The sequence below is a fragment of the Salminus brasiliensis genome, chromosome 2 (genome assembly GCF_030463535.1).
Source record: "Salminus brasiliensis chromosome 2, fSalBra1.hap2, whole genome shotgun sequence".
Classification (NCBI taxonomy): Eukaryota; Metazoa; Chordata; class Actinopteri; order Characiformes; family Bryconidae; genus Salminus; species Salminus brasiliensis.
In genome coordinates, this window is record NC_132879.1 from 46,223,287 (window position 1) to 46,245,351 (window position 22,065).

At 40.0% G+C, this 22,065-nt stretch overlaps 1 protein-coding gene across 2 annotated transcripts; it reads left to right on the forward strand.

Moving 5' to 3' along the window:
• Positions 1-607: 607 nt before the first annotated feature.
• Positions 608-21,621, forward strand: sult4a1 (sulfotransferase family 4A, member 1). 2 transcript variants are annotated; one of them, XM_072672941.1, is made up of 7 exons: positions 608-1,038; positions 8,930-9,060; positions 9,303-9,383; positions 10,275-10,401; positions 10,936-11,030; positions 13,446-13,584; positions 16,855-17,756. In XM_072672941.1, exons 1-7 carry the CDS (start codon positions 870-872, stop codon positions 16,872-16,874), a joined length of 762 nt encoding a protein of 253 aa, XP_072529042.1. In that variant the 5' UTR covers positions 608-869; the 3' UTR covers positions 16,875-17,756. The 2 variants fall into 2 exon arrangements, with proteins under 2 accessions (XP_072529042.1, XP_072529041.1); XM_072672940.1 differs by lacking the exon at positions 16,855-17,756 and adding an exon at positions 18,714-21,621 and having other exon boundaries at positions 614-1,038.
• Positions 21,622-22,065: the final 444 nt, after the last annotated feature.

Consider the following 22,065-nt stretch of genomic DNA (forward strand, 5'->3'; position numbering starts at 1 on the left):
GGCAGTTTCATATTTTTTCCATATTTGAGTGCAGTACCTTGTGTTGCAGTATAATGAAAAAGCAATCCACTGGTTAGTCTGCATGATATCAGTCTTTTCAGAAAGATGTGCCTGGCCTGTCCACAAGAAAACACCCAAAGTCCTCAAAAATCTCCATCCTGGAACCCTAGGCTGCCATGTAAGGGACAATATTGTTAACCACTATGCTTCACCAACGTTAATGAACACCAAAAACTATTACTACTTCCCCACTATCCATGTGTTTCTCGGTGTACAGCACATTCGTAACCATTTTAACTGTAATGTAAGGAATTAAACCCTGGTTACTGTCCAAAAGTCTGTGATTATATGATTGCATATTATTTTACATTTTGATAATTATTTAGCATTGATATTAGTATTCCTATTCCTATTATTATTATTATTATTATTATTATTATTATTATTCCCCTTTAACTGCCTCAGCTGCCATTCTTGACATTAATACATCCGAACAATTAAATTATGCAAAATTTTAGAAAAAATGGTGGACTTCCCCTTTAACTGCCCCCCCCATATATTCTTTAACGCTAAACAGTAAACAGCTACCAGCTAAAGTCTGGTGCACCCGCGTTACCTAACCGTGCAGAAACTGGGGACGAGGATCCGCCCGCTGCTGCTGCTGCTGCTGCTGCTGCTGATGCTGGTGGAAGCCCCACTGATTACATCACCACGGGCCAACGCGATTGGCTGAAGGTCCAGGCGCTTTGCAAAGCAGCACGTCTGCGCCAACGCGTCGAGACTAGCTGATATTAATGCCTCTTTTTCTACAAACGAAGTAAAAACAAAAAGGCTCAAACTTTTGGTCTACGGTCCCAGTGGCTCTGAAGATGGCAGAAAGCGAGGTGGACACACCGAGCACGCCGATAGAGTACGAGAGCAAATACTTCGAGCATCATGGAGTTCGCCTCCCTCCTTTCTGCAGAGGGAAGATGGACGAGATCGCCAACTTCTCCCTTCGAAGTAGCGACATATGGATCGTTACCTACCCCAAATCAGGTAAAGACTCGGGGCTGTTTCTTCTGATAACGCACTGATAATCACATCGACGTCAGTCTTGTTTTTTTTTTTTTTTGCTGCGGATGATTGCTGTGTAGGCTCGTGCTGCAAAAATGCAATGTTTTCCCTCTTACCATAATATAACGACCCATCAGCCCCATCACTGATCGCAGAACAGCAACAGCAACAACCTGAGCTGAAGAAGCGTTTCAGATTATTATGAGCATCCCTGTGAAGGTGGCAGGTGTCTGCTGAAGCCTGTTTCTGACGCAGTAGCCTCCATCTACCTACATGCACAGGACCGATCAGATTAGCCTGACTGTTTTGTGGTAAAGGGTGTTGTAGAATTAGACTCGTTAGAAATGGCTCTCTGTTGAGAAACCGACGGCAGTCAGTGCATTAGCTGGGCTGTTTGGGTCTTCTTGGATCTGGGCCTGCGTACAGCCTCATCTGTGGCAGCTAACTTTGGCAGACTTTGTTTTTTAAAAGCTGTAGTTCAAAATTAAGTGTTTTTTTTTCTTCTTCTTCCAGCAGTCAGGCTTAGACACTGAGATCAGACAGGAGCTCATATGTGAATGACTGTGTAAAATGACAGCTAGAATATAGTGTACTTGATGGAGAGCCTGATGAGGGCCTGCTGCAGCGAGGCTGTGTTGACAATCGGCGAAATCAGGCGGGTTTTCCTTTCCCACGCGTTTTCCGACAAGCCCCGCCCTCTGCGCTAGCAGTTCATAATAGCGCCAGAGATCAGAGACTTTGGATATAAGAAAAATTGACATTTTCATTTTTTGACATTTTAAACACTTATCGTCTGTTATTATGTATTGATAATGGTTATCAATAAATGATAATGTCATAATGCTAATTCAGTTACTAATACCACATGTAAACGTTCAGAACTTCCCCATATAGCTTGTATTACCCCTGATGGTGCTATAATTACTACATAGTAGCCAACTGGGGTAATATTAAATCATTTTTAATTAAATATTAATTTATTATATTCTGCACAGATGGTTTGTAACACTAGTAGTTTTTTCATGTAGGCCTAGGATTGATTACATTTTAAAATAATAATAAAAAAAGACTTCAAGCATGTTTATGATCATGTGTGCTCACTGGAACTTGAATGAGCGGACCTGTTTCACTTTACCACATAGTGACAATAGACCACTGATGTTGGGTCATCATTGCGTATTCTGTATTCTCTAAATTCTGAGTTGGTACATGCAAGCTAGCACTGCTGTTCATTGAACTGACATCATAAGGCTGGCGCTCTCAACAAAATATCCCAAACAAACAAGCAATCTTTGTCTAATGAAGTTCATTAAGTTTCTTTGGCGAATAAAAGTACATAAGCAGTAGCTGGTCAGCACGTTTGAAAACATTACAGGGTCATTACAGGGTTGATAACGAGCATACAGAGGCAAGGCTTGGTGATACAGGGGCTAGGATGAAAGCAACCAATCACAGGCTTTTCTGCTTCAGGCATCACCATGGTGACCAGTGGGAGTATTAGCACTGAGAAGGCCACCACCCACTGTTACGTAATAGCGGGAAAAACCCTCTCTATTTCTTCGTTAATTAAAGTGAAGTTACAGGCACAGCAAATTATCTACATATTTTTTTTTACATTTAGAAGATCACAGGAATGGAACAATTTTGTTATCCTCAGGTCATGACAGCAGCAGTGTCTCAATATAGCATTCATTTCTGTCATATAGCAATCCGTCTTAGTCCCAGAGTTCCTAATTTGAGCTTGACACATACTGGAGAATGATGCTCGACTTCAGAGGTCTGTCGTTGATTTGGACATGGCTGATGATGAACAATGAGTCCCTAATCACGCTGACCTCTGAAGGACTTGCACCCCCTTGTTTACAAACAGCACCAACAAAATGGCGTCCTTTACTATGTCCTGTTCCATTACAGAGTATAGGTGCAAATTCATACAGTAAAGGCCTGACGCAGCTGAAAAGGTGCGATGTGATTTACAGGCCTACCAGAAACTGCAGATACATTAACGCATGCTCTCAGCACTTCTTCCACCGCCTGCACATTTAATATGAGTGTTACAGAGGAAGGAAAGCAGCCTGACTCCCCTGGGCCTCTTCTCTACACCGTCTCAATCCAACCACAATCTGAGTGAATAGACACAGTCTGGGATTAAAAAAGGAACCCGGAAGAGTCAGAGACAATAACAGACGTGGAAGGACAGGAACAGCAGGGCTGTGAGGGCAAAGAGAGAGCAAATCAAGTCTCTGCAGACACCAGTTTAGCATATACTGTATCTTTGTGTTCATGGTCTTGGGTAAATCAGCCTTTTGGTCTCAATACCGCCTTTTTTCTCTTGCTATCCCATGTCACTGGTCCTATTGAGCATCATATGATTCAACATTCCTGTTTGCTTGTAATCTTCCATCTGAATGTAAAGACTTTTGCCAGCTTCTAAAACGTCTTTACATATTTAAATTGATCACCTTACACCCGCAGGCAAGTAAAGATTATTGAAGGCAATAATATCATGTTTCTTCTCCCCCTCTCACCTCCCGACATACCACTACACTCACTACACTACAATAATGCTCCTTAATACAGTTTTTACACAGAAATTTGTCAAAAATGTGTCACTCTTAGTTTCAAATGCAGCAAAATCTATGGTTGATGTAGGGTGATATTTTAAGCAAAAGACAAATTTACACAATTTTACCCTTGTGTAAATGTAGACAGTCAGTCGAGACATGTTTTTTAATGGCCGATGCAGATATTTAGACGACAAAAGTGGCCGATGGCCGATATGTAAAGTCGATATTACCATTTTTCTTTTGACAAATAAAAAAAAAAACAATAATGAAACTATTAATTAGTGTTTCAGAGCACTTAAAATACACAAGCAGATAGCAATCTTTTTCTACCCTGTTTTAGCCCGTGCTCACCAATTCACTGTAGATATTGCACTTGGCCTTTTTCTATGGTGCTGGCTCAGTGAAATGCTGCCACACAATGTTAGATATCTGTCCAGACACCTGAAATGATTAAACAGAAATATAGAGGGTGAGTATTTGGGTAAAAAAGAAAAACATATATAATTCCATTTTTCCATACACAATACAATTACATATACATGGATATCTCAAGATAACTATTATTGTAAGATATTTGAAATGTCATTTTTATTAATTAAAATCATAGGAAAAACACATTCAGTAACACTTTTGGAACTTGATTAGTATTTAGTGGAGAGCAGAGTTCAGCACTGTCAGAAATTACATCACTCAACTGCATTATTCTACATGCAGCAATACTTTATACATTTAATACTACATTTAATGCATATACATACATTCAGTACTAGCCAATGACTGTTTTAGAACAGTCTAGTGATTTAGGATGGCAGAAAAAGTGTTAACATTTAAATATGACAATGGTAGCTAACTGAAAATATATGAAATTATTATAACTTGGTGCATAGGAGTTGCAGTGCAGGGCTCTATAATTACCTTGTTTCACCACCTTCCCAAGATGTTCCTAAAACAGATATTTAGCCTATAGATTATACCCATTCAGTTACAAGAAAAATGGTCGATCTAAGCAATTAAACACACACACACACACACACATACACACACACACAGGGAAAAGGGAAAGGAGGAGAGGAGGAGGTTGTGCAGAAACTAAAAACCTCCAATGTTCTCGAACTAATTGGCAAGTTAATGATGTTACGCTAGTTTTCTGACTCCCGTTAATGTAAGTTAACAAGTTAACGTTGGGTATCTTGGGTTATAACCATCAACTCAGTTATTACTTATGAGAGCAGACTGTTGAGCTGAAAAACACTTTTTGTGCCCTATAAGATAGCGTTAGCTCGCCAGTTTAGCTGGTTTTTGGTATTTTCTCTCTAAATAACAGATTCCATAATTGTTTATATTCCTTAAACAGCACAATGTTTTTAAATACTTTAATGAGTAAAGAATTCTTGTGATGTGTGTGACCATGTGTGTGTATCTGTGGTGTTATCTACAGCAGCTTTGAATAGGGCTGCGATTACAGAACCAGAACTGTCCAGTTCACTCTTTCCAATCTATTGCACTGCAGATTAGAGCCTAAACTAAAACTTGCAAAAATTGAGATGTAGTAAATCCAGCATTTCTAGCGATAGATTTTTTTAGCAAATGCTAAATAAAATCTCTCTTCGCAAGATTAAATAAAAACATTAGTGTGGCCTGTGCACAAGTTTGGACACCTTACAGAGTCAGTAAGTCACCCCCATTTGGCAAAAAAATGTCTGCAGATGTAATTTTGTTTGAACACAGGTCTTTAGACACAGATCCTGGCAGTGATGATGATCATTATCAGAATGGGAATTGACCTAATCTTGTAAATCAGTGTCTTACTAGTGTCTGGAGGGTAGTCAGGCTAGAGCATTTTCCAATAAATAGATTCTAGTGATCCAGTTCTTCATAGTGAACTCATCTGTAACTCTGTAAGCACTTTAAAATAAACATCTGACCATTCAAATGGATTTTGAGTCAGCAGTGAAGTGAAGGAAGATCATGTTAATGGGCCGTCGTTTGTGCTTGTACGAGTCGAAACAGGAGAACTACACAGGACGGGACACCCAAAACTCTCTTGAGCATGTTTACAACAGCACTGGAGCACAATCAGCTGCAGTGTCTCTGTGCCACTGAATGTTTTTAAAGAGACGCTCCCATTCCTTGCAGCTTTTTCCAAGTACGCTTGAACTGTTTCTCAGTAAAGATTTAGTAACAGGTTTGTGCTTCAGATCATCATTAAGTAGGGACATCCAGGAATGAGATGTTCTAGGAATGCCACAGCATGCAATCTCTTTCAAAACTGTTTGTTCCAGACTGTAATGTCTGCTTATGTGTGCTTGCGTGGCTCTGTGCTGGGTATGTTGGGTGCTTGGCTTTGTGTCTGAGTGTGTGAAGTTATAACACTGTATCAGACTTTTTCTGTCTTCTATGTTTTTAAAATCAGCAAATGAGAACACAGAGTAAAGAAAGGACAGTGGTGTTTTTCTCCCCAAGGAGAATAAGTTATATAAAGAGCCGTTATTAATTAATAACCTATAGTGGGATTTTCTTTTTCTCCCCTTGGCTCCCACCTTTTTACACACACACATTTTTTCAGGTCAGGGCAATATACGCATACACATATTTCAGATTTTGCAAGTTTGGACCATCAGCATATGATAATATGGGAAGACACTATTGCTAATGCTGTGGTCACACTTGAAAATGTCTCCCAATGAAGTACGTCATCTTGGTCATTTCTGTGTACGCAGTAATCATTCTCACAGACTGCTTTTGTGTGCTGTTCACTTTGGAAGTATGCGATTTCGCCATGTTCTGATCAGGTTATTTTGCCATACGATCCAAGTCTCCAAGTTTCAGCCAATATGGATCTATTCTGATCTTTGTGAGCTTCATACAGCCACACAGTTTAGATAAGATGTGCTGCTAATAAATACTGAAGTAAAATCACTTTATTTCTAGTAGCAGTTTCTATAATGAGACATTCTGGACTGATTTATTTAGTTGAGACGTTGGTTCAAAAACAGAGTAGGGCGTGCGGTTCTCCTGCTGGTAAAACAGAGCGTTTCCGTGATAGTTTTAAAAAGGTTCAGATATTCAGACTCTCAACTCCTTTATTTACCATCTGAGAAAGTCCTTACTGCTGTCAGCTGCACAATAATGTTCGTTAATGGCACCTTGAGGTCACCAAATGTTGCTCTGAACATTGTGGTTAAATCAAAGACTTGGATCCTTTAAAATAGGCCCTCTGATAGACTCCCTCTGATAAGTGGAACTATGAACGAGAGATATGGCAGACTTGAAAGGAAATATGAAATTTCTGGGATGTTAGATTAGGATGAGCGCTTCAGACATGTTCCTTCTCACATCATTTCTTTTAAAGAAAAGAAGTGAAAAGAAGTAAATAAGTCTGCAGCAAACAATAAACATAATATTTTTAGTATAATGCTAATGGTAATCCTAATTTTAGAATACTGTTAATGGACAATCCTGTTTAACTTAAACAATACAATAAAATAAAATATATATTGTAGCACAGTTGCTTGTTTCAAATGGGAAGAGTTCTGATTGTTATTATTATTTACCTTTTTATTTTAATTTAAAAATACCTACCTATTTACCCACATGTACAGCACTGTGCAAAGATTTTAGACACCTGTGAAAACTAGAATAAAAAGTCCCTTATCTGGGCAGTGTTTACTTACTCAGTAAAACATTATTACAATATTAGAATAAATACAAATAACATTAGTATAATAATCAATGATTGTATGTACGCCACTGTGTTTATTTTACCATTTCCTCTTCATATTGATCCAGCATTAATGGTAATGGTGCATGTATCTGTCATTGTACTATGTACAGCAAAATGTGTCCTCTGCATTTTACTCATTTGTGGAAGTGAACACACACACTAGTGAACTAGGGGCAGTGAGCACACACACACCCAAAACGGTGGGAAGCCAACTCTAACGCCCGGGGGGCAGAGAGGGTGAAGGGCCTTGATCAAGGGCCCAACAGTGGCAGGTTGCTGAGCCCAGGTATCAAACCCACAACCCTGTCATCAGTTTGAATATTGAATATATATAGAATATATAGAATGCTCAAACATTTTCCCACAACTGTAGATACAGTGCTGTGCAAAAGTCAGAGACCACCTAGTCTCCTACGCCATACTTTTACATGTTGTCAGAGAGTATGGTGGGTGAAAAAAAATGGGTGAACAAGGAAATGTGAGTCAATTGTAAAGCAACTGGCAAAATTCCCAGTAGTGTACTAAAATGAACATGCAATAGATGTCAGTCACCTTGGCTGACACCAGAGACCACCCTTTATTTATTTAGTTTCCAAAACAGCTATTAAATACAAGCTCTTCATTTCTTCATTCTTCAGTTCTTCAAGAGTTTCTAAACATTCACTCATTTAAGAGTTCAGCAGTAATTACATCGTTCTGAGAAAATGGGACTCCATTTTAACAACCATGCATGTCCTGGTACACTGCCAAAACTGCCACTGTCAGATAAACAGCACTTAAAGCTCATCTGTGAGAGAGATAAGAAAATCAAGCAAAAAAATCTGCAGAAATCCACAGATATTCTTGTGCATCTGTATACTGTCAGTATATGACTTAGCACTGTGACTCTGAAAAGGATGTGGAGCTGATCAGGAAGCTCTTACAGAGAAAAGGAAACATTTGCATGGAGCTACTGGTGTTCTACCAACAGTTGACTGAGCACTACTGGGTCCAGACCTCAACCTGAATGAATAAGATTATGTTGATGTTGAGAAGCGAAAAATGCTACTACTTCAAACACTGAACTCTGGAGGTGTGTGGAAAAAAGCTCCATGTATATGTGTTTAAAGCTGAGAAGAAGATTCCTGAGAAGAATGAAAGCTTTTATTTTGGTATAAGAGTTGTGAGTTATACTTTGAAAACTGCTGCTGACCTTCACCTTGTGTGAGCACTTATAGCGATTTTGCTGATCTGAACCAGCTTTATACAAACGCCCAGTTATTACTTATCTGATGTTATGCCCTTATAAGTTAGTGATCAAATGAATTAATTTATTTCATTTTCAAACCATGCAAACTGATTCAGAGTGGACCTCAGTATCTTTCCACGTGTCTGTGCCACATCCTTTCAGGCCTTTGCTATTCCCAGTACTACTAAAGACCTTCTTTTCTCAGAATGTCTCTCTGAATGTAAGTTAGGGCAACCTCAGGATTTTCATCAATGCTATATGCACTGAAATATCATAAGACGAAGGTTCATCTTCGACAACCTATGTGCATTCTAACACATACTGTTGTCTTCTTTCTCTTTCATGTTTACAAAGGCACAAGCTTGCTGCAGGAGGTAGTGTATCTAGTGAGCCAGGGGGCGGACCCAGATGAGATCGGACTCATGAATATTGATGAGCAGCTTCCAGTGTTGGAGTACCCTCAGCCTGGTTTGGATATTATCCAGGTATATGTATATATTTATGCACTGTGACTGCAGGACAACCCTGAGAAAACCTTTAAGTGTCACAAACCATGTAACTACAGCAGGGCCAAGCTTCTAGATTATAGAATAAAGCCAAAACTAGCAAAGAATCTTCTTACAACAGTAGCAACTGTTTAACAGCAGGCTAACTAGGTCAATGTTGAGCTTATGCAAACTGAGGTGAGAACTGATGTTGCGGTTTTGTTTTTTGATTGACGCTGCAGGAGCTGACATCACCTCGCCTGATCAAAAGTCACTTGCCCTACCGCTTCCTCCCCACGGCCATGCACAATGGAGAAGGAAAGGTGAGCTCGGGCCCATGTAGGTTAAACATCTAGAGTTATTATTCACATTCTGCTCTACATTCAGTTTACATTAGCTAATGATTTATGTTGTGGTGTATTTATTGGCTATGCAGATGTTCATAGGCCTGAAGGAATGATACGGTGAGGCCCACGGGGTAGATGTGGAAAAGAAAGGGGGCCCCGTTTCCTGACCAAATGTGAAAACTGTACATGAATAGAACGAACATAAGATGCTGTTTAGATTGGACATCCCTTTGGGTTTACATGACATAGATTTAAACATGCTCCAGATGTGTCTGTGGACCACGTATGTAATGGTGGGGGATAATGAGTGTTCCTTATGGATGAAATGCAAACATTCTGCATATGGGAACAATGCAACAGAATATGACGTGTAGTAGGGTATAAAGACTCAAGGCATTCCTATGTCGAGGAGAGAGAGATCGAGGGGCACTCAGAATTGGCAGACTCTCTCCACACTGTACTTTTGATTGGAATAAAATATTTCATTGTTACAACTAAAGACGGTGGTGACAGAGTCTCCTTTTTAAATAAGAAGTCCTCCTCCGGAGAAAGACGAACCGAGACGACAATTTAATTACAATATTAATAACACAGTTATTGTGTAACATTTTTCTAACCATAAAAAAACCCTCTACAGCAAAGAATAACTTTTGAAGAGGTTTCAAACTCTTCACAGGTTCTAGGAGGGTTAATTTACATATAGGGCATAACTTATATTATATATTTCCTGTCTAATTGTGACAACAACAGTTGTAAAAAGCGCTATACAAATAAATCTGACTTGACTTGACTTGACTAATATCTAATAACTTAGACATTTCAGATCACAGACTACAACTCTAGTACTGTTCTGTTTATGTGCTTCAGGTCATCTACATGGCCAGAAATCCTAAAGATCTGGTAGTGTCCTACTACCAGTTTCACCGTTCTTTAAGAACGATGAGCTACCGCGGAACCTTCCAGGAATTCTGCCGACGCTTTATGAATGACAAGTGTGAGTTGATAACACACATTCATATATGATACAGTGAGAAAAGAAACTCGATTAACTGAGCAATTTAAAGCAGCATTATGCAAGAAATGTTAGATCTTGCTTCCGGACTCCCCCGAGAGTCAGGAAGTATAATTCACACCTTGAGTCTCTCAAAAAGAACACGCATTTCTGGACAAGCTGAGAGATACAGAATCATCACTGAAAGTGAGAGAAGCATGTGATATACCAGGATTTTACATAAATATGACTTGGCTTACGCAGCATTATGCATTTCTTGCGAGTGTTGTTTTGCCCACTTCATCAGGGTTACATAGTGCAGTTAGCAGCATGCCGAGCCTGGAGTAGCATCGATAGAGATGCTATTCCTCTTATTTCAGGTCAAAGGAGCATCACAGTGATTTTGAAGCTGTTATTTTAAGTAAAAGTTCTACATAATGTTGCTTTAACTTGAAACACTCGGAAGCACCTGAAGGAAACCAGTACCAACCAAGTCTTTTATCTCCTATTCTCTATCTGTCTCTTTTCTATCCGCAGTAGGATATGGCTCCTGGTTCGAGCATGTTCAGGAGTTCTGGGAGTATCGCATGGACTCAAATGTCCTCTTTCTGAAATATGAGGATATGTACAAGGTACTCACAACTTCGTCTTCTTCTCTCGCAACTTCTTTAATACGCACAATAACACATAACCTCATATCTGCTTAAACATTATCAAGAAAAAGACTGAGGCGTTTATCCTTCCAAAGGCCAATGCTCAAAATCTATAGACTGAGGCTGCAAATCACTTCCAGCCACCAATAGGACAGATTAATGCATAGACTCCCAACATATACCTAACTGAAGCGTGACTGAACTGAAAAACCTGAACTGAACTGTTCTAAAGCACAGCCATTTTTTACAAGCTGTTTGTGAGGAGTAGTATAGGTTTTAGATAGATATATAGGAAGAAAAAGGCTAAGAAGGTACAGAGTTCAGTTCAGATAATCAGATGACAGAAATGACATCAAATGTTCAAATGACAGACCGTAATGAGCAGTTCCTATAGGTCAGTAAACAGCTGAGAAAAATCAAGCTATTCTGATCTTGTTTTTGTTTGTGAGGTGTCTGTCTTGCTGTTGTGACAATATGCACAATTTATGGACCTGTGAAAGGTGTAGATGCTCTGCTTATGTAAAGCAAATTTGCTTGCAGAAGAAGCTATATGAATCAACGTAGGTCAAACTTGCATCAACTCGAGTGGAGATCTGCAGCTCCACATGCAGCAGGGTGTGATGCAATAGCCTTAGACTTAGCTGCTCTCGCCCTGACTGGCTTTGACTGTAACAACAGTGTGTTTCCCCCTGTCAGTTTAAACCTGACGTACTTTGCTCAGGAACAGACTTACTAGAGTAAACAATAGGGGCGTAACAGTACACAAAAGTCACCTCATGGTCCAGTACAAGTTCAGGAAACAGGAAAATTGCCCCCCCCTCAAAAAAAAAAAACCCATGAGGCCAACCTAGGGATTCATTTATTTTGAACAGACAGTTGTGCGAGTTATAGTTGTTCCACCTAGTGTTGACTAGTTCTCCCTGAGATATCTGCTACTGTCTGTAGTGTGTTAATTCAGCAGTGAAATGCAAGTGCTAGCATGTTTGATGTGTTTCCACAGACACTCACACAATCAACAGCTGTCTAACAGAACCAACACACTCTCCTCATCCAGTCCAGCATGATTTCCATGAGTTGAAATAAGATGGAAAGGGTCAGAGTGTCGCTAACATACTTAAGCTGTAATACTCATGTACTTGTTTGAGCGACAAGTGAAATTACTATATTTACCCTAATAGCGTGTACAGTTTATTCTCCAGGCGACTGCATGAATCGAACTCTAACACCTGTGCCATGATGGTTTAGTATGAATACATGTACTGTTACACCCCTAAAAAACAATTGGATGACAGTTAGCCATTAATGGAACGCATGCTGTTATTTCATGAGTTACATGAAATTCATGAGTGCACTACATAGAAAGTGGGGAACCATTTAGAATCCAGCTATGGGTTGTCTTACCGGACAGCTGTCATCTCTCTCCTGTCCTGTTGGCACGTTTGTTTTGCTGTTAGCTAGCTGAAGAGATTGTAGGAAGGTTAGCTGCAAACTTCTCGTTTGCTCACTGATCAGATGTAGCACTGCTTGCAACATGATCCCTAGCCATCACAGGGCACATACAATGGTGCTTGCTCTGGTCAGCCCTTCTGCAAGCAGTGCTTCATCTGGTCAGCGAGCATAAACCTTTAAACTGTGCATAATCTTCCAAAATAGCTGCTGTTTAGCCTCAAAAGAGCCTACTGAGGCTTACAGCATGAGTAGTATACAACAACTGACTTGTCTGATGGTATGCTATAGTCACCATCAATAATACACTAGGACTAATGCTTGTATTCCAGTTCATGGATTTAGTTCCAGTTCTATTTTCATCAGTGGTTGCTTTTCAATGAAGTAAACTTTGAAGATTTTTATTACAATTTACAGTGGCATGCAAAAATTGGGGACCCCATTCAAAACATATGTTACTGCGAAAAGCAAAGGTTTGGGCATCCTGTATGGTCAGTACTTAGTAACACCCCCTTTGGCGAGTATTACAGCTTGGAAACAATTTCTATAGACATCTAAGAGCTTTCAGTTCTTGTTTGGGGGATGTTGTCCACATTCTTCCCTGCAAAAACCTCTCTTGCCCTACCATGCCAAATCTTTGCATAGTGCTGCTTCCCTTTTAGTTCACAAATGGAACAGAAACAGACAAATACATTGATCTTAAAATGTTAAAAAGGAATGTTTTATCTTTAACTTTATACCTTTTAAAAAACTTTTTTAACTATTCACACCTGCAGAAATTCTGCAGAAAAACCATAACACATTTTGGAACGAGGCTCTTAAATTACGCAAGCTTCTTGTGTCTGAATGTCTGGGCATAAATAATCCATATGTGAGTCATGATTACTGAATTATGCTTGGCTATTTCTATTTCTCTCTCTCTTTCTCTCTTTCTGTATGTCTTGATAGGACCTGGGCACCCTGGTGGAGCAGCTGGCGCGGTTTCTTGGAGTCTCATGCGATAAGGCCCAGCTGGAGAGCATGGTGGAGAGCTGTAATCAGCTGATTGAGCAGTGCTGCAACTCAGAGGCTCTGTCCATCTGCAGGGGTGAGAGAAAAAGAGAGAGCGAGACTTAAAGAAATGAATTTAGTAAAATGAAGTCTGTTTAGTAAAATGTGAAGTATCTTCTTATTGGGTTGTTTACTGCTTATTCCCTTATGTAGTATTGAACTCCCCATCACTAGATGTTTTGGCAAAGGAGCGCTGAGGCCTTGCTGGGATTTGAACTTATGCTGTCCACACACTGGATGAGTAGGCAGCTGTGCCACTCTACTATGCAAACATAGTTCTGAGTAAATCTACCATTTCCAGCTTTAATGGACATAGCAATGTGTTTTCTATTTTTCATATTTTCACAGCTGTAGAGTGGCCCGACTGCTCTTACTGCTCAAGAGACATGCGATCATGTGTTTGAATCCCATCAACAACACCATTGTCCAGACCTCCATGGTCAAGATAGAAGGGGGTTCCCCAATGGGATGGGGGGGGGGGGGGGGGGTTCTAACCTATAGATGGGAATAAACAGTTAACAAATTTAGGGGAGAAATGTAAAAAACTTGAAATGTGAGATAAGTTGAGTAAACTCAAAGAATGCTCTTCAATTAGTTACTTTATCAGTTGTAGTTGGCCTGAATTACTAATACAGCCACTAATAGCGCTGGGTAAGACTCCTAACACTGCATTCACTTGTCTGTGTAACAAAGTCAGTCTGGATTAAAGCGTTTGCCATTAATGTTAAGGCGAGTTAATCATCGTTAACAGACTGTGAAAGGTGGGTTTGGTGGGTTGGTGTTCATGTGCTTTTGCCAGAAAAACAGAGAGATAAGGGAAGAAAGAAAGTTCAGAGAGTTTGCAGACTGGGAAACAGAATACATTAGAATAAAGGGAAATGGAAAAAAGATGGCAGAAATAATGAAAGATTAATAGGAAGAAAGACAAAAGGCAGACTGAGAAATGGGGCTTTGCTGCCTCGCTGCCCTTAGGCAGTGAAGAAAGGCATAAAGAAAAAGGTAAGGACGAGTGAAGGAAAGAAAAAAGGACCCAAATGATTGTTGGCAGAGTGAGAAGTGTGTGCATTTGGCAGGTTGCCGTAACAGACAGACAAGTAGAGCATTGGGTTTGCTTTGCTGGAATGTTTCCACGGACACTGTGACCGTAGTTCGGTGTTCCAGGAATTGATGTGAACCCGAGCCTCCTGCTCCATTCATTTCGCTCCTTGTTCACCTCATATACATTGTGGTAACTATTTGTGACAGGGGACAACAGAGGTGCATGTCTGCAGTGCGTACCATTTCCCAATGATTGGAGACTGTCTGCCCCTTAACCTTGATCCATCCTGCCATTCACGTCTGAGTGAAATTCAGGATTTCAGGACAAAGGTTGGACACGTTTGTACTTTTTTATAGGAAAAGAAAGCTCAGCTCCTGGCTGAATGTGCATAAGGAGCTGCATAAGGACTCAAGGACTCAATGTTGAGGGTAGTTATATGAAGTGAGGAGCCATTGGAGTTACTGCAAAACCCTATGCAATGCATGTACACTATATGTCAAACTGTTTGTGGACCCATTGCTGACACGGATTTGCAAATGCACACACACACAGCTTGTCCAGTCCCTATAGAGAATTACTGCCAATAGAATAGGACTCTCTGGAACAGATAAATATGAACCTATTGAACCTATTGGCACCATGTCTAATGCCAGACATGGGCTAGAGGGGTGTAATGATGGATGGTTCTCCATCCAAAACCTTTGGGATGAGTTGGGGTGCTGAGCATCCAACCTTATAAATGCCCTTGTTGCTAAATTCAATCAAATTCTCACTGCCATGCTGCAGTGTCTAGTGGAAGGCCTTTCCTGGACAGGATAGACAGTTACTCCAGCAAAAGCAGGATAAACTCTTGTGTGTCCATGTACTTTATCTGCATGTGTTTGGGAGTATGTTCTGGTTATCTGAGCACCTCTGGTCCTTCGCTGCCATCAAGTGGTGAATCAGTGTAATGCATGTTGAAACTGACTCACCTTTTAATTTTGTGCTTAAAAAAAATACTATTCCTTAAAGACTCAGTCAGGAGCGAAAGGGGTTAACAGGCTATGTGTCCAGATCTACACAGTTGATATACATTAGGAAATATTTTGTGTTGTTTGCATACGCTGTATGGCCAAATGTTTGCACACACACACACACACACACACACACAAACATACAGCATGCCTAGTCCCTGTAGAGAAGTACTGCAAATTGAATAGGACTCTCTGTAGCAGATACACATAAATCCATTGGCAGCATGCCTGAGGCCCCCAGCATTGAGCTGTGGAGCAATGAGACTGTGTTCTCTGCAATGATGGTGCTCCTTGTACTCCTTGTGGTTTCTGGAATGATGGTGCTCCTTGTACTTGTACTTTTGGGATGAGTTGTGGAGTTGTGGAGAAGGTGAGGTTGGTGCTCATCCAACATCCTGACCTCACTAATGCTCTTGTCGCTGAATGCAATCCAATCCTCTTCAGCAGTGACCCAACATCTAGTAGAACATACACTGGGGATGTGTGTGTATGTAGAATTCACATTGTCTGCAGAAAACATTGTTGTACATTTTCCTTTTATTGTGCTCTTATGACCTCCTGAGTGTAACACACACACACAACAGTGAACTTACACAGCCAGTAGAGGTGTTTGTGATATTGTGTTTAGCAATACGATTCTCAAAAACACAAAATTGATTTTTAATGGATAGTTTACATGTAAAGATAGGTGGCAGTGTTGTGTTTAAAACCTCACTTAGAGTCAATTTTCTTTACTTTGAAGCCAAGTTTTTTTATACTATGACAGTTTTTAATAAAAACAAAATGTACAAATTATACAGTATTGCAATATATTGAATCGTAACTTCTGTACCATGATGGGTATCGTATCGCCAGCATCCTGCCAGTTGCATACAAGCAAATGGTCCGCAATTGCTACACAGAGTACAACAAGGCCACACACTCTAGCACACAGCAGTGAACTTCTGACCTGAATTTAAAAAGGCTTACAGTGGAAGAGAAGTGAAAGTAAGGCCAGTCTAATACAGAATTCCTTTATACGTGATCACACAAATGATTCCACAGTGTCCACACTGCTTTTACATGATTTGAGTTATTTTCTTTTCTTTTTTTACATTTCCGTTTTGTTTATATGAGAAATATTGTCGTGTGGATTGCTTTGTTTTTCTTGTATTGTTTACTGTATTGTTTGCATTGTTTATTGCATTGATTTATCATTTACTCTTTTCCGGTGCTTTCATGATTCTTGTGTCTCATTGATTTTGTTTTCCTTTAGTGCATGGATTCTTTGCTTGACTTGATGGTGAGAAGTGATGAGCATGCTGTAGGGTCTTAGATAAACAAAAGGGGAATGATAGAGAAAAGGTGAGTGTGGATGAGGTAGAAAATCCTTGTAGTGGTGAAGAGAATCTTTGGTTTATCCTGATTAAATCACTGTCGATGGAGCATGATGTTAACCCATAGAAGTTGGTCCTTTTACTGTCCTTTTCAAATATAATAACATAGTACTCTGTTATATAGTTAGTCATGTAATGAAGTTCCAGAATTTGACTGTAGTTAAAAGCATAATAAAAACCCTCTTCTAATTCTAAACATATCTAATTATACATTAATCAGAAGTTTGCAATCTGCATATTTTGACAGCAGTTTTCTAGAGTGTCAATTCATTAATATACACTACCGTTCAAAAACCAAGTGCACATTGATTTTATTTTAACCCACACCAGTAATTAGTTATTTCCAATCCCACTCACTAGCTAGGAGCCCCTCATCACACGATGCTACAAGTGCTGGGAGGGTGAAGGCTAGCATGTGCCAGCCATTGCAACTGTTTAAGGAGAACACTGACTAACTTTTTAGGGAATGAGTTTAAAGAGCTTCTTTGTTGACTCCTCTCACAAAACAGCGTGATTAGTTGAACCAGACAAACTCGAACAAATACACAGTATGTATTTAACATTACACCTGGAACACATTTAAACCTGACAAAAACAATATTAGCATACTGGTTCTGAAATCTGATTGGCTAAAGGATGTTCTCAGCTGATCTCATACACACACATATGACCTCAGAAATCAACTAAAATCTATATTAATGCCACAAATGTAAAAAAAAAAAAAAAAGCAGTATTACTATTATTATTATTTTATTTTATTATTATGTTTGATCACACCCAGTCAAAAAATATTACTAATTAATTAATACAATTTAATGATGAACTGTTTTAATGAAAATAATCTAATCTGAGAACACACTTCTGCACATCTTAAGTGTAAGCAGTAGCTTAATTTAACATATTGCAAAGAATTAAAAAATTATGCTGTTGTTTTTTTTTGTAATGACATTAATTATGTTATATTTTTACAACAGTGTTCTATTCAGAAAATAAAAAGGAAAAGATTTTTTTCCAATATTTTCACTCATCCCTGGTTAATTACAAAGTTTGTTGATTTCCTAAAAGTATATAAGTAAATAAATAATAAACATAAACATTTTTTCAAAAAATTTCAAAAAGTTCACACAGAGTTTTGAGAAACACTAGTTAATCAAAAAACATTCTTAAGGACTGTATAACAAAGCTTTTTGGAAGCTCACCCCAGTTTTGTTAAATTAGCTGACAAATGCCCACACTGACTTGCATCACGCTGAGTGAGGGGGGCAGAGGGAGGGACATCCTACACACCCAGAGAGAGCGAGGCCAAATGGGCTATCTGGGACTGCCAGTCATCGCTGACTGTGGCTCCATTAGTTGTTTAGTTTGATGTTGTATTTTAATTATTAAATGATAGGATCGTATAATACTTCTCTGTTTACAGTAGTTATTTATTTATTTAAGTTTATATAAGCCTCCAGATTTGGTCATGACTTTTGAATTGTGAGACATTCTGGATAATAATAACTAATACTCTGTAACCTATGAAATTGCACAGAACTAACATTTTAGAATTCACTTTACTCATTAATCTGAACGATACTGGATGGATTTTCTTGAAAACATGGTTTCCACAATTTTGAACGGTAGTGTAAACTCAACACCATGCTTTTGTTACGCAGCTTCTAAGGGTTAATAAGACTTCTGTGCCGCGCCCCTTACAAGGCTCTTTTGTTCATCGTGTGTCTGTGTGTCGCTTCAGGTCGCGTGGGCCTGTGGAAGGACATCTTCACTGTGTCCATGAACGACAAGTTCGACGCTGTGTACCGACAGAAGATGGGCAAGTCTGACCTGACCTTCGACTTTGGTCTGTGAAAGAGCCCAAGGGCCACTGGACTGGACCGGCCAATCAACTGATCAACCAATCAGACCACCTGCTCTGCTTGACACAATTTGCATCTCCTAAAATGGCCCACCCGCTAAACGTTTCCATTTCACCCGTCCTCCTCATTTCTCTCGTTCCTTCTCTGGCTTGACTTCGCTTAACGTGTGTTGTAAGAAGGTGCTCCTAGGCAGAGGTCTTGAATCAGCACGGGTAATGCCAGAAAGATAGATATGTCAATCAAATATATATATATACTGATTCAAGGCCAGTGCGTAGGGGCATTTTTTTTCTGCCTGGAGCTTCATCTTGCGTGTTTTGCAGTGTGTTCGTGTAAACAGTGCATAAGCAGTGCTTTAGCCTGGTGACAAGTGTGAGTCAAATGCTTGGTGCATTGCACATTGTATAGAGCTATTCCTACAGCATACATTCATAAAATGTGTATTTATCAAAAAATGGGAAATAAATTATTTATATTCTGTACACCAAAACCTCATTCCAAAGTCTGGGAGGGATTCCGAGATGTTGATGTCTTGGTTGCCTGGTTGATGTTTGAGTTTCTGCAGATTTGCGTAGCGGTTGGCTAGTTGCTGTATGGTAAGCGCAGCCATCCAGTCACTGATAGTGAGGTCACCGTTATCCCCATGCTGAGAGATGATTGGTTTAGAGATGACTGATTTGAAAACATGTGTGTGACTCTCATCGCCCTTCTTTCTATGATGTGCTCTTACCGATGTTCTCGTACATCTTGTTTTATCTGCTGCAGTGAACAGTATTTTCGATTACGTTTGTGCACTTGTGCATGGATACTTATTTACATTTTACTGTATGTATGAGTATGTGTGTGTTTGTGTGTGTATGGGTGTCTCATCAACTCTATCGATAAGCAATATCACATCCTTTATGAGCAGCCTGGCATTTGTGTACGCTCGGTGTTGGTGTGGTCAGCATAATGCCTTCTGGTCTGAGCTCAGCACCCCCACTCCAGTCCTTCCATTTGTGTAGAAAATGATAAGGGCAGAGAAGAGTGGGCTTCTCCTGGTAACACTTTATATAAAGATACACTGCAGCACGACATACATAGCAAACTTCTTAGTGCTAACTGGACAAAGAATGAGTCACTTGGTCTCTAATACTTAGTCACACATGCCCTTGTCTTAATGCAACACTTTGTAGAAACTCTACCTTAAAATAGCAGCTTCAGAATCATTGCAATGCTCCATTGACATGTAATAAAGAGATCATTGCAGAGTGCAGTCCGAGCACCGGATTGCTGGTTACTGCACAATGTAACTTCAGTGGAGCTTATTAAGAGCATATCCTGTAATATAACAAATGCTTGTGAACAGCTTTCCGCAATTTGTATTTACAGCAGGGGTGTAAATGTGAATTACACTTCCCAACTGAAGGGGGAGCCCAAGAGCAAACAATACCAATTCCCACATATTGTTGCTTTTGATAACTATAGCTGTGCCAATTTTAAGGAGCTGGTTGTAGTTGTGTTTTTTATTTCTTTTTTACCTGCATTCTCCAAATCGCTCCAAACAAGGGCTGCATTTCCTTAGCTGTTTACGGAGGGTCCTTCACATAGAACAGCCTTCTATGACAAAGTGACCAGAGAAAGGCAGCCAACCCCGGCTGTGGCCTAGGCTTTGGAACACAGCTTGTGTCAGTCATATCAAGTAAGGATTATACCAGTGCCTTGAGATCCTGTCCAGTTTGGGCCTCTTTAACACTGGGTCTAACTGTGTCTACTTTTCAGCTAGAGTGCAGTTTACATTTGTCAGCAATTAATTAACCATCTGAGAAGTGACCAATCTGGAGATTTTGCAGGTCGGGCATAGTGTCCCAGTGTGCCATCATGTCTGTAGACCTTCCCACACACAGATTCAGACCAATGCTGCCCCACAGTTGTCAAGCAGATATGCGGGCATGTCCATCATGCGTGCTGCTTAGCTATGAAGCATAAAGCTACTGGTAGTGAAGGCCTAAAATGAACAGTAACTCTCAAAAAACTGGTGCAATCCTTCCCTGACAGGATTGGCGCTGTTGTGTATTAAGGTAAAGGGACGTAGAGTAGTATTAGAGGATGTGTTAATGCATGTGGAGTGCTTTGGTTTGGTTTTCTTCTCACTCATTTAGATCATTTTAAGTGGAATTTTAATTTTAATTTAAGTTTGGAACCAATAATGATGCATTATATCCTTCCCAGGTAAAGTGTTGCCAAGTTTTACTCTGACGACAAAACCAGCACTCATTCCAGCACTCATACCAACTATTTCAGAGCCCAAGGCACACCCACATGTGCCAGTATCCAAACTACGACAATGCTTTAACGGCTTGATAGACACTAGGCTGTGACACCACCATTTGTTTCAGTGCCCTCTCCTAATGAGCCACTAGTTCTTATACTTGGACATTCTCAAAATATGTTACGTCAGTAGACGGCTAGGCCTCACGTCCATATCTTAGAACGCTTATTTTGCCACATTCAGTCATGCCCCCCCAAGCAAGTTACTTGGCCCAGCTCCTGGCACTCCTGAATGTCTTAAATGGATGTACTGCAGTCCATTCAGTTCCACTATTCCACTGGTATTTTCACTGATGCCACTTCTTCAGGCCGCTGTATCGCCCTCTTTCTCTTTGGCTAAAACATTCACTACAATAGTCAAACACACACACACTAGTGCCGCTGGGTTGCCTTTCAGACTCTGGGTGGGGGGCGCTGTATCGCACTGTTCTTTTCACGCTTGCTTGTTGGTTTATTAATAAAGTCATGTCTTCAGGCCTTGTGGCTCTGGTTGTCTGTGTTTATGCACTTCAGTGCAGCTCCATCTGCAACACAGTGCTAGAACAGGCAATTAAATCATCCCGTAGGAAATTAAAAACACAATGCAATTTATTTCTAGTATAAAAGGTGATGACTTTTTCTAAGTGTAAAAGATTTTATACAGGACTTTCAATGCAGCATGAGTCAACAGGATGGCGGCGCTCAATCCCCATGGAAACAGCAGTCAAAGAGTTTGCGTGCGCTTGTCACTTGCTCTGAAATAGCACAATGTCTGTGGAGACTAAAGCTGAAGGTAAGGATGTGCTGTAAGTTAACGTATCACGGCGAGTGAAACATTGCTATAAAGCCAAAGAGAAGTAGGCCTAACAGAAATGTGCATAATTATGGCACCAGCCTGCAGTGATAAGCTAAGTAAATGATCACATAAAGCTCCACTGTTAC

Excerpts from the sequence above, each read along its gene's own strand:
- sult4a1 (XM_072672940.1), top strand. The coding sequence starts at position 870 with ATGGCAGAAAGCGAGGTGGACACACCGAGCACGCCGATAGAGTACGAG. Across the intron at positions 9,384-10,274 it reads TGCACAATGGAGAAGGAAAG|GTCATCTACATGGCCAGAAA; the intron begins GTGAGCTCGGGC and ends TATGTGCTTCAG. Across the intron at positions 11,031-13,445 it reads AATATGAGGATATGTACAAG|GACCTGGGCACCCTGGTGGA; the intron begins GTACTCACAACT and ends ATGTCTTGATAG.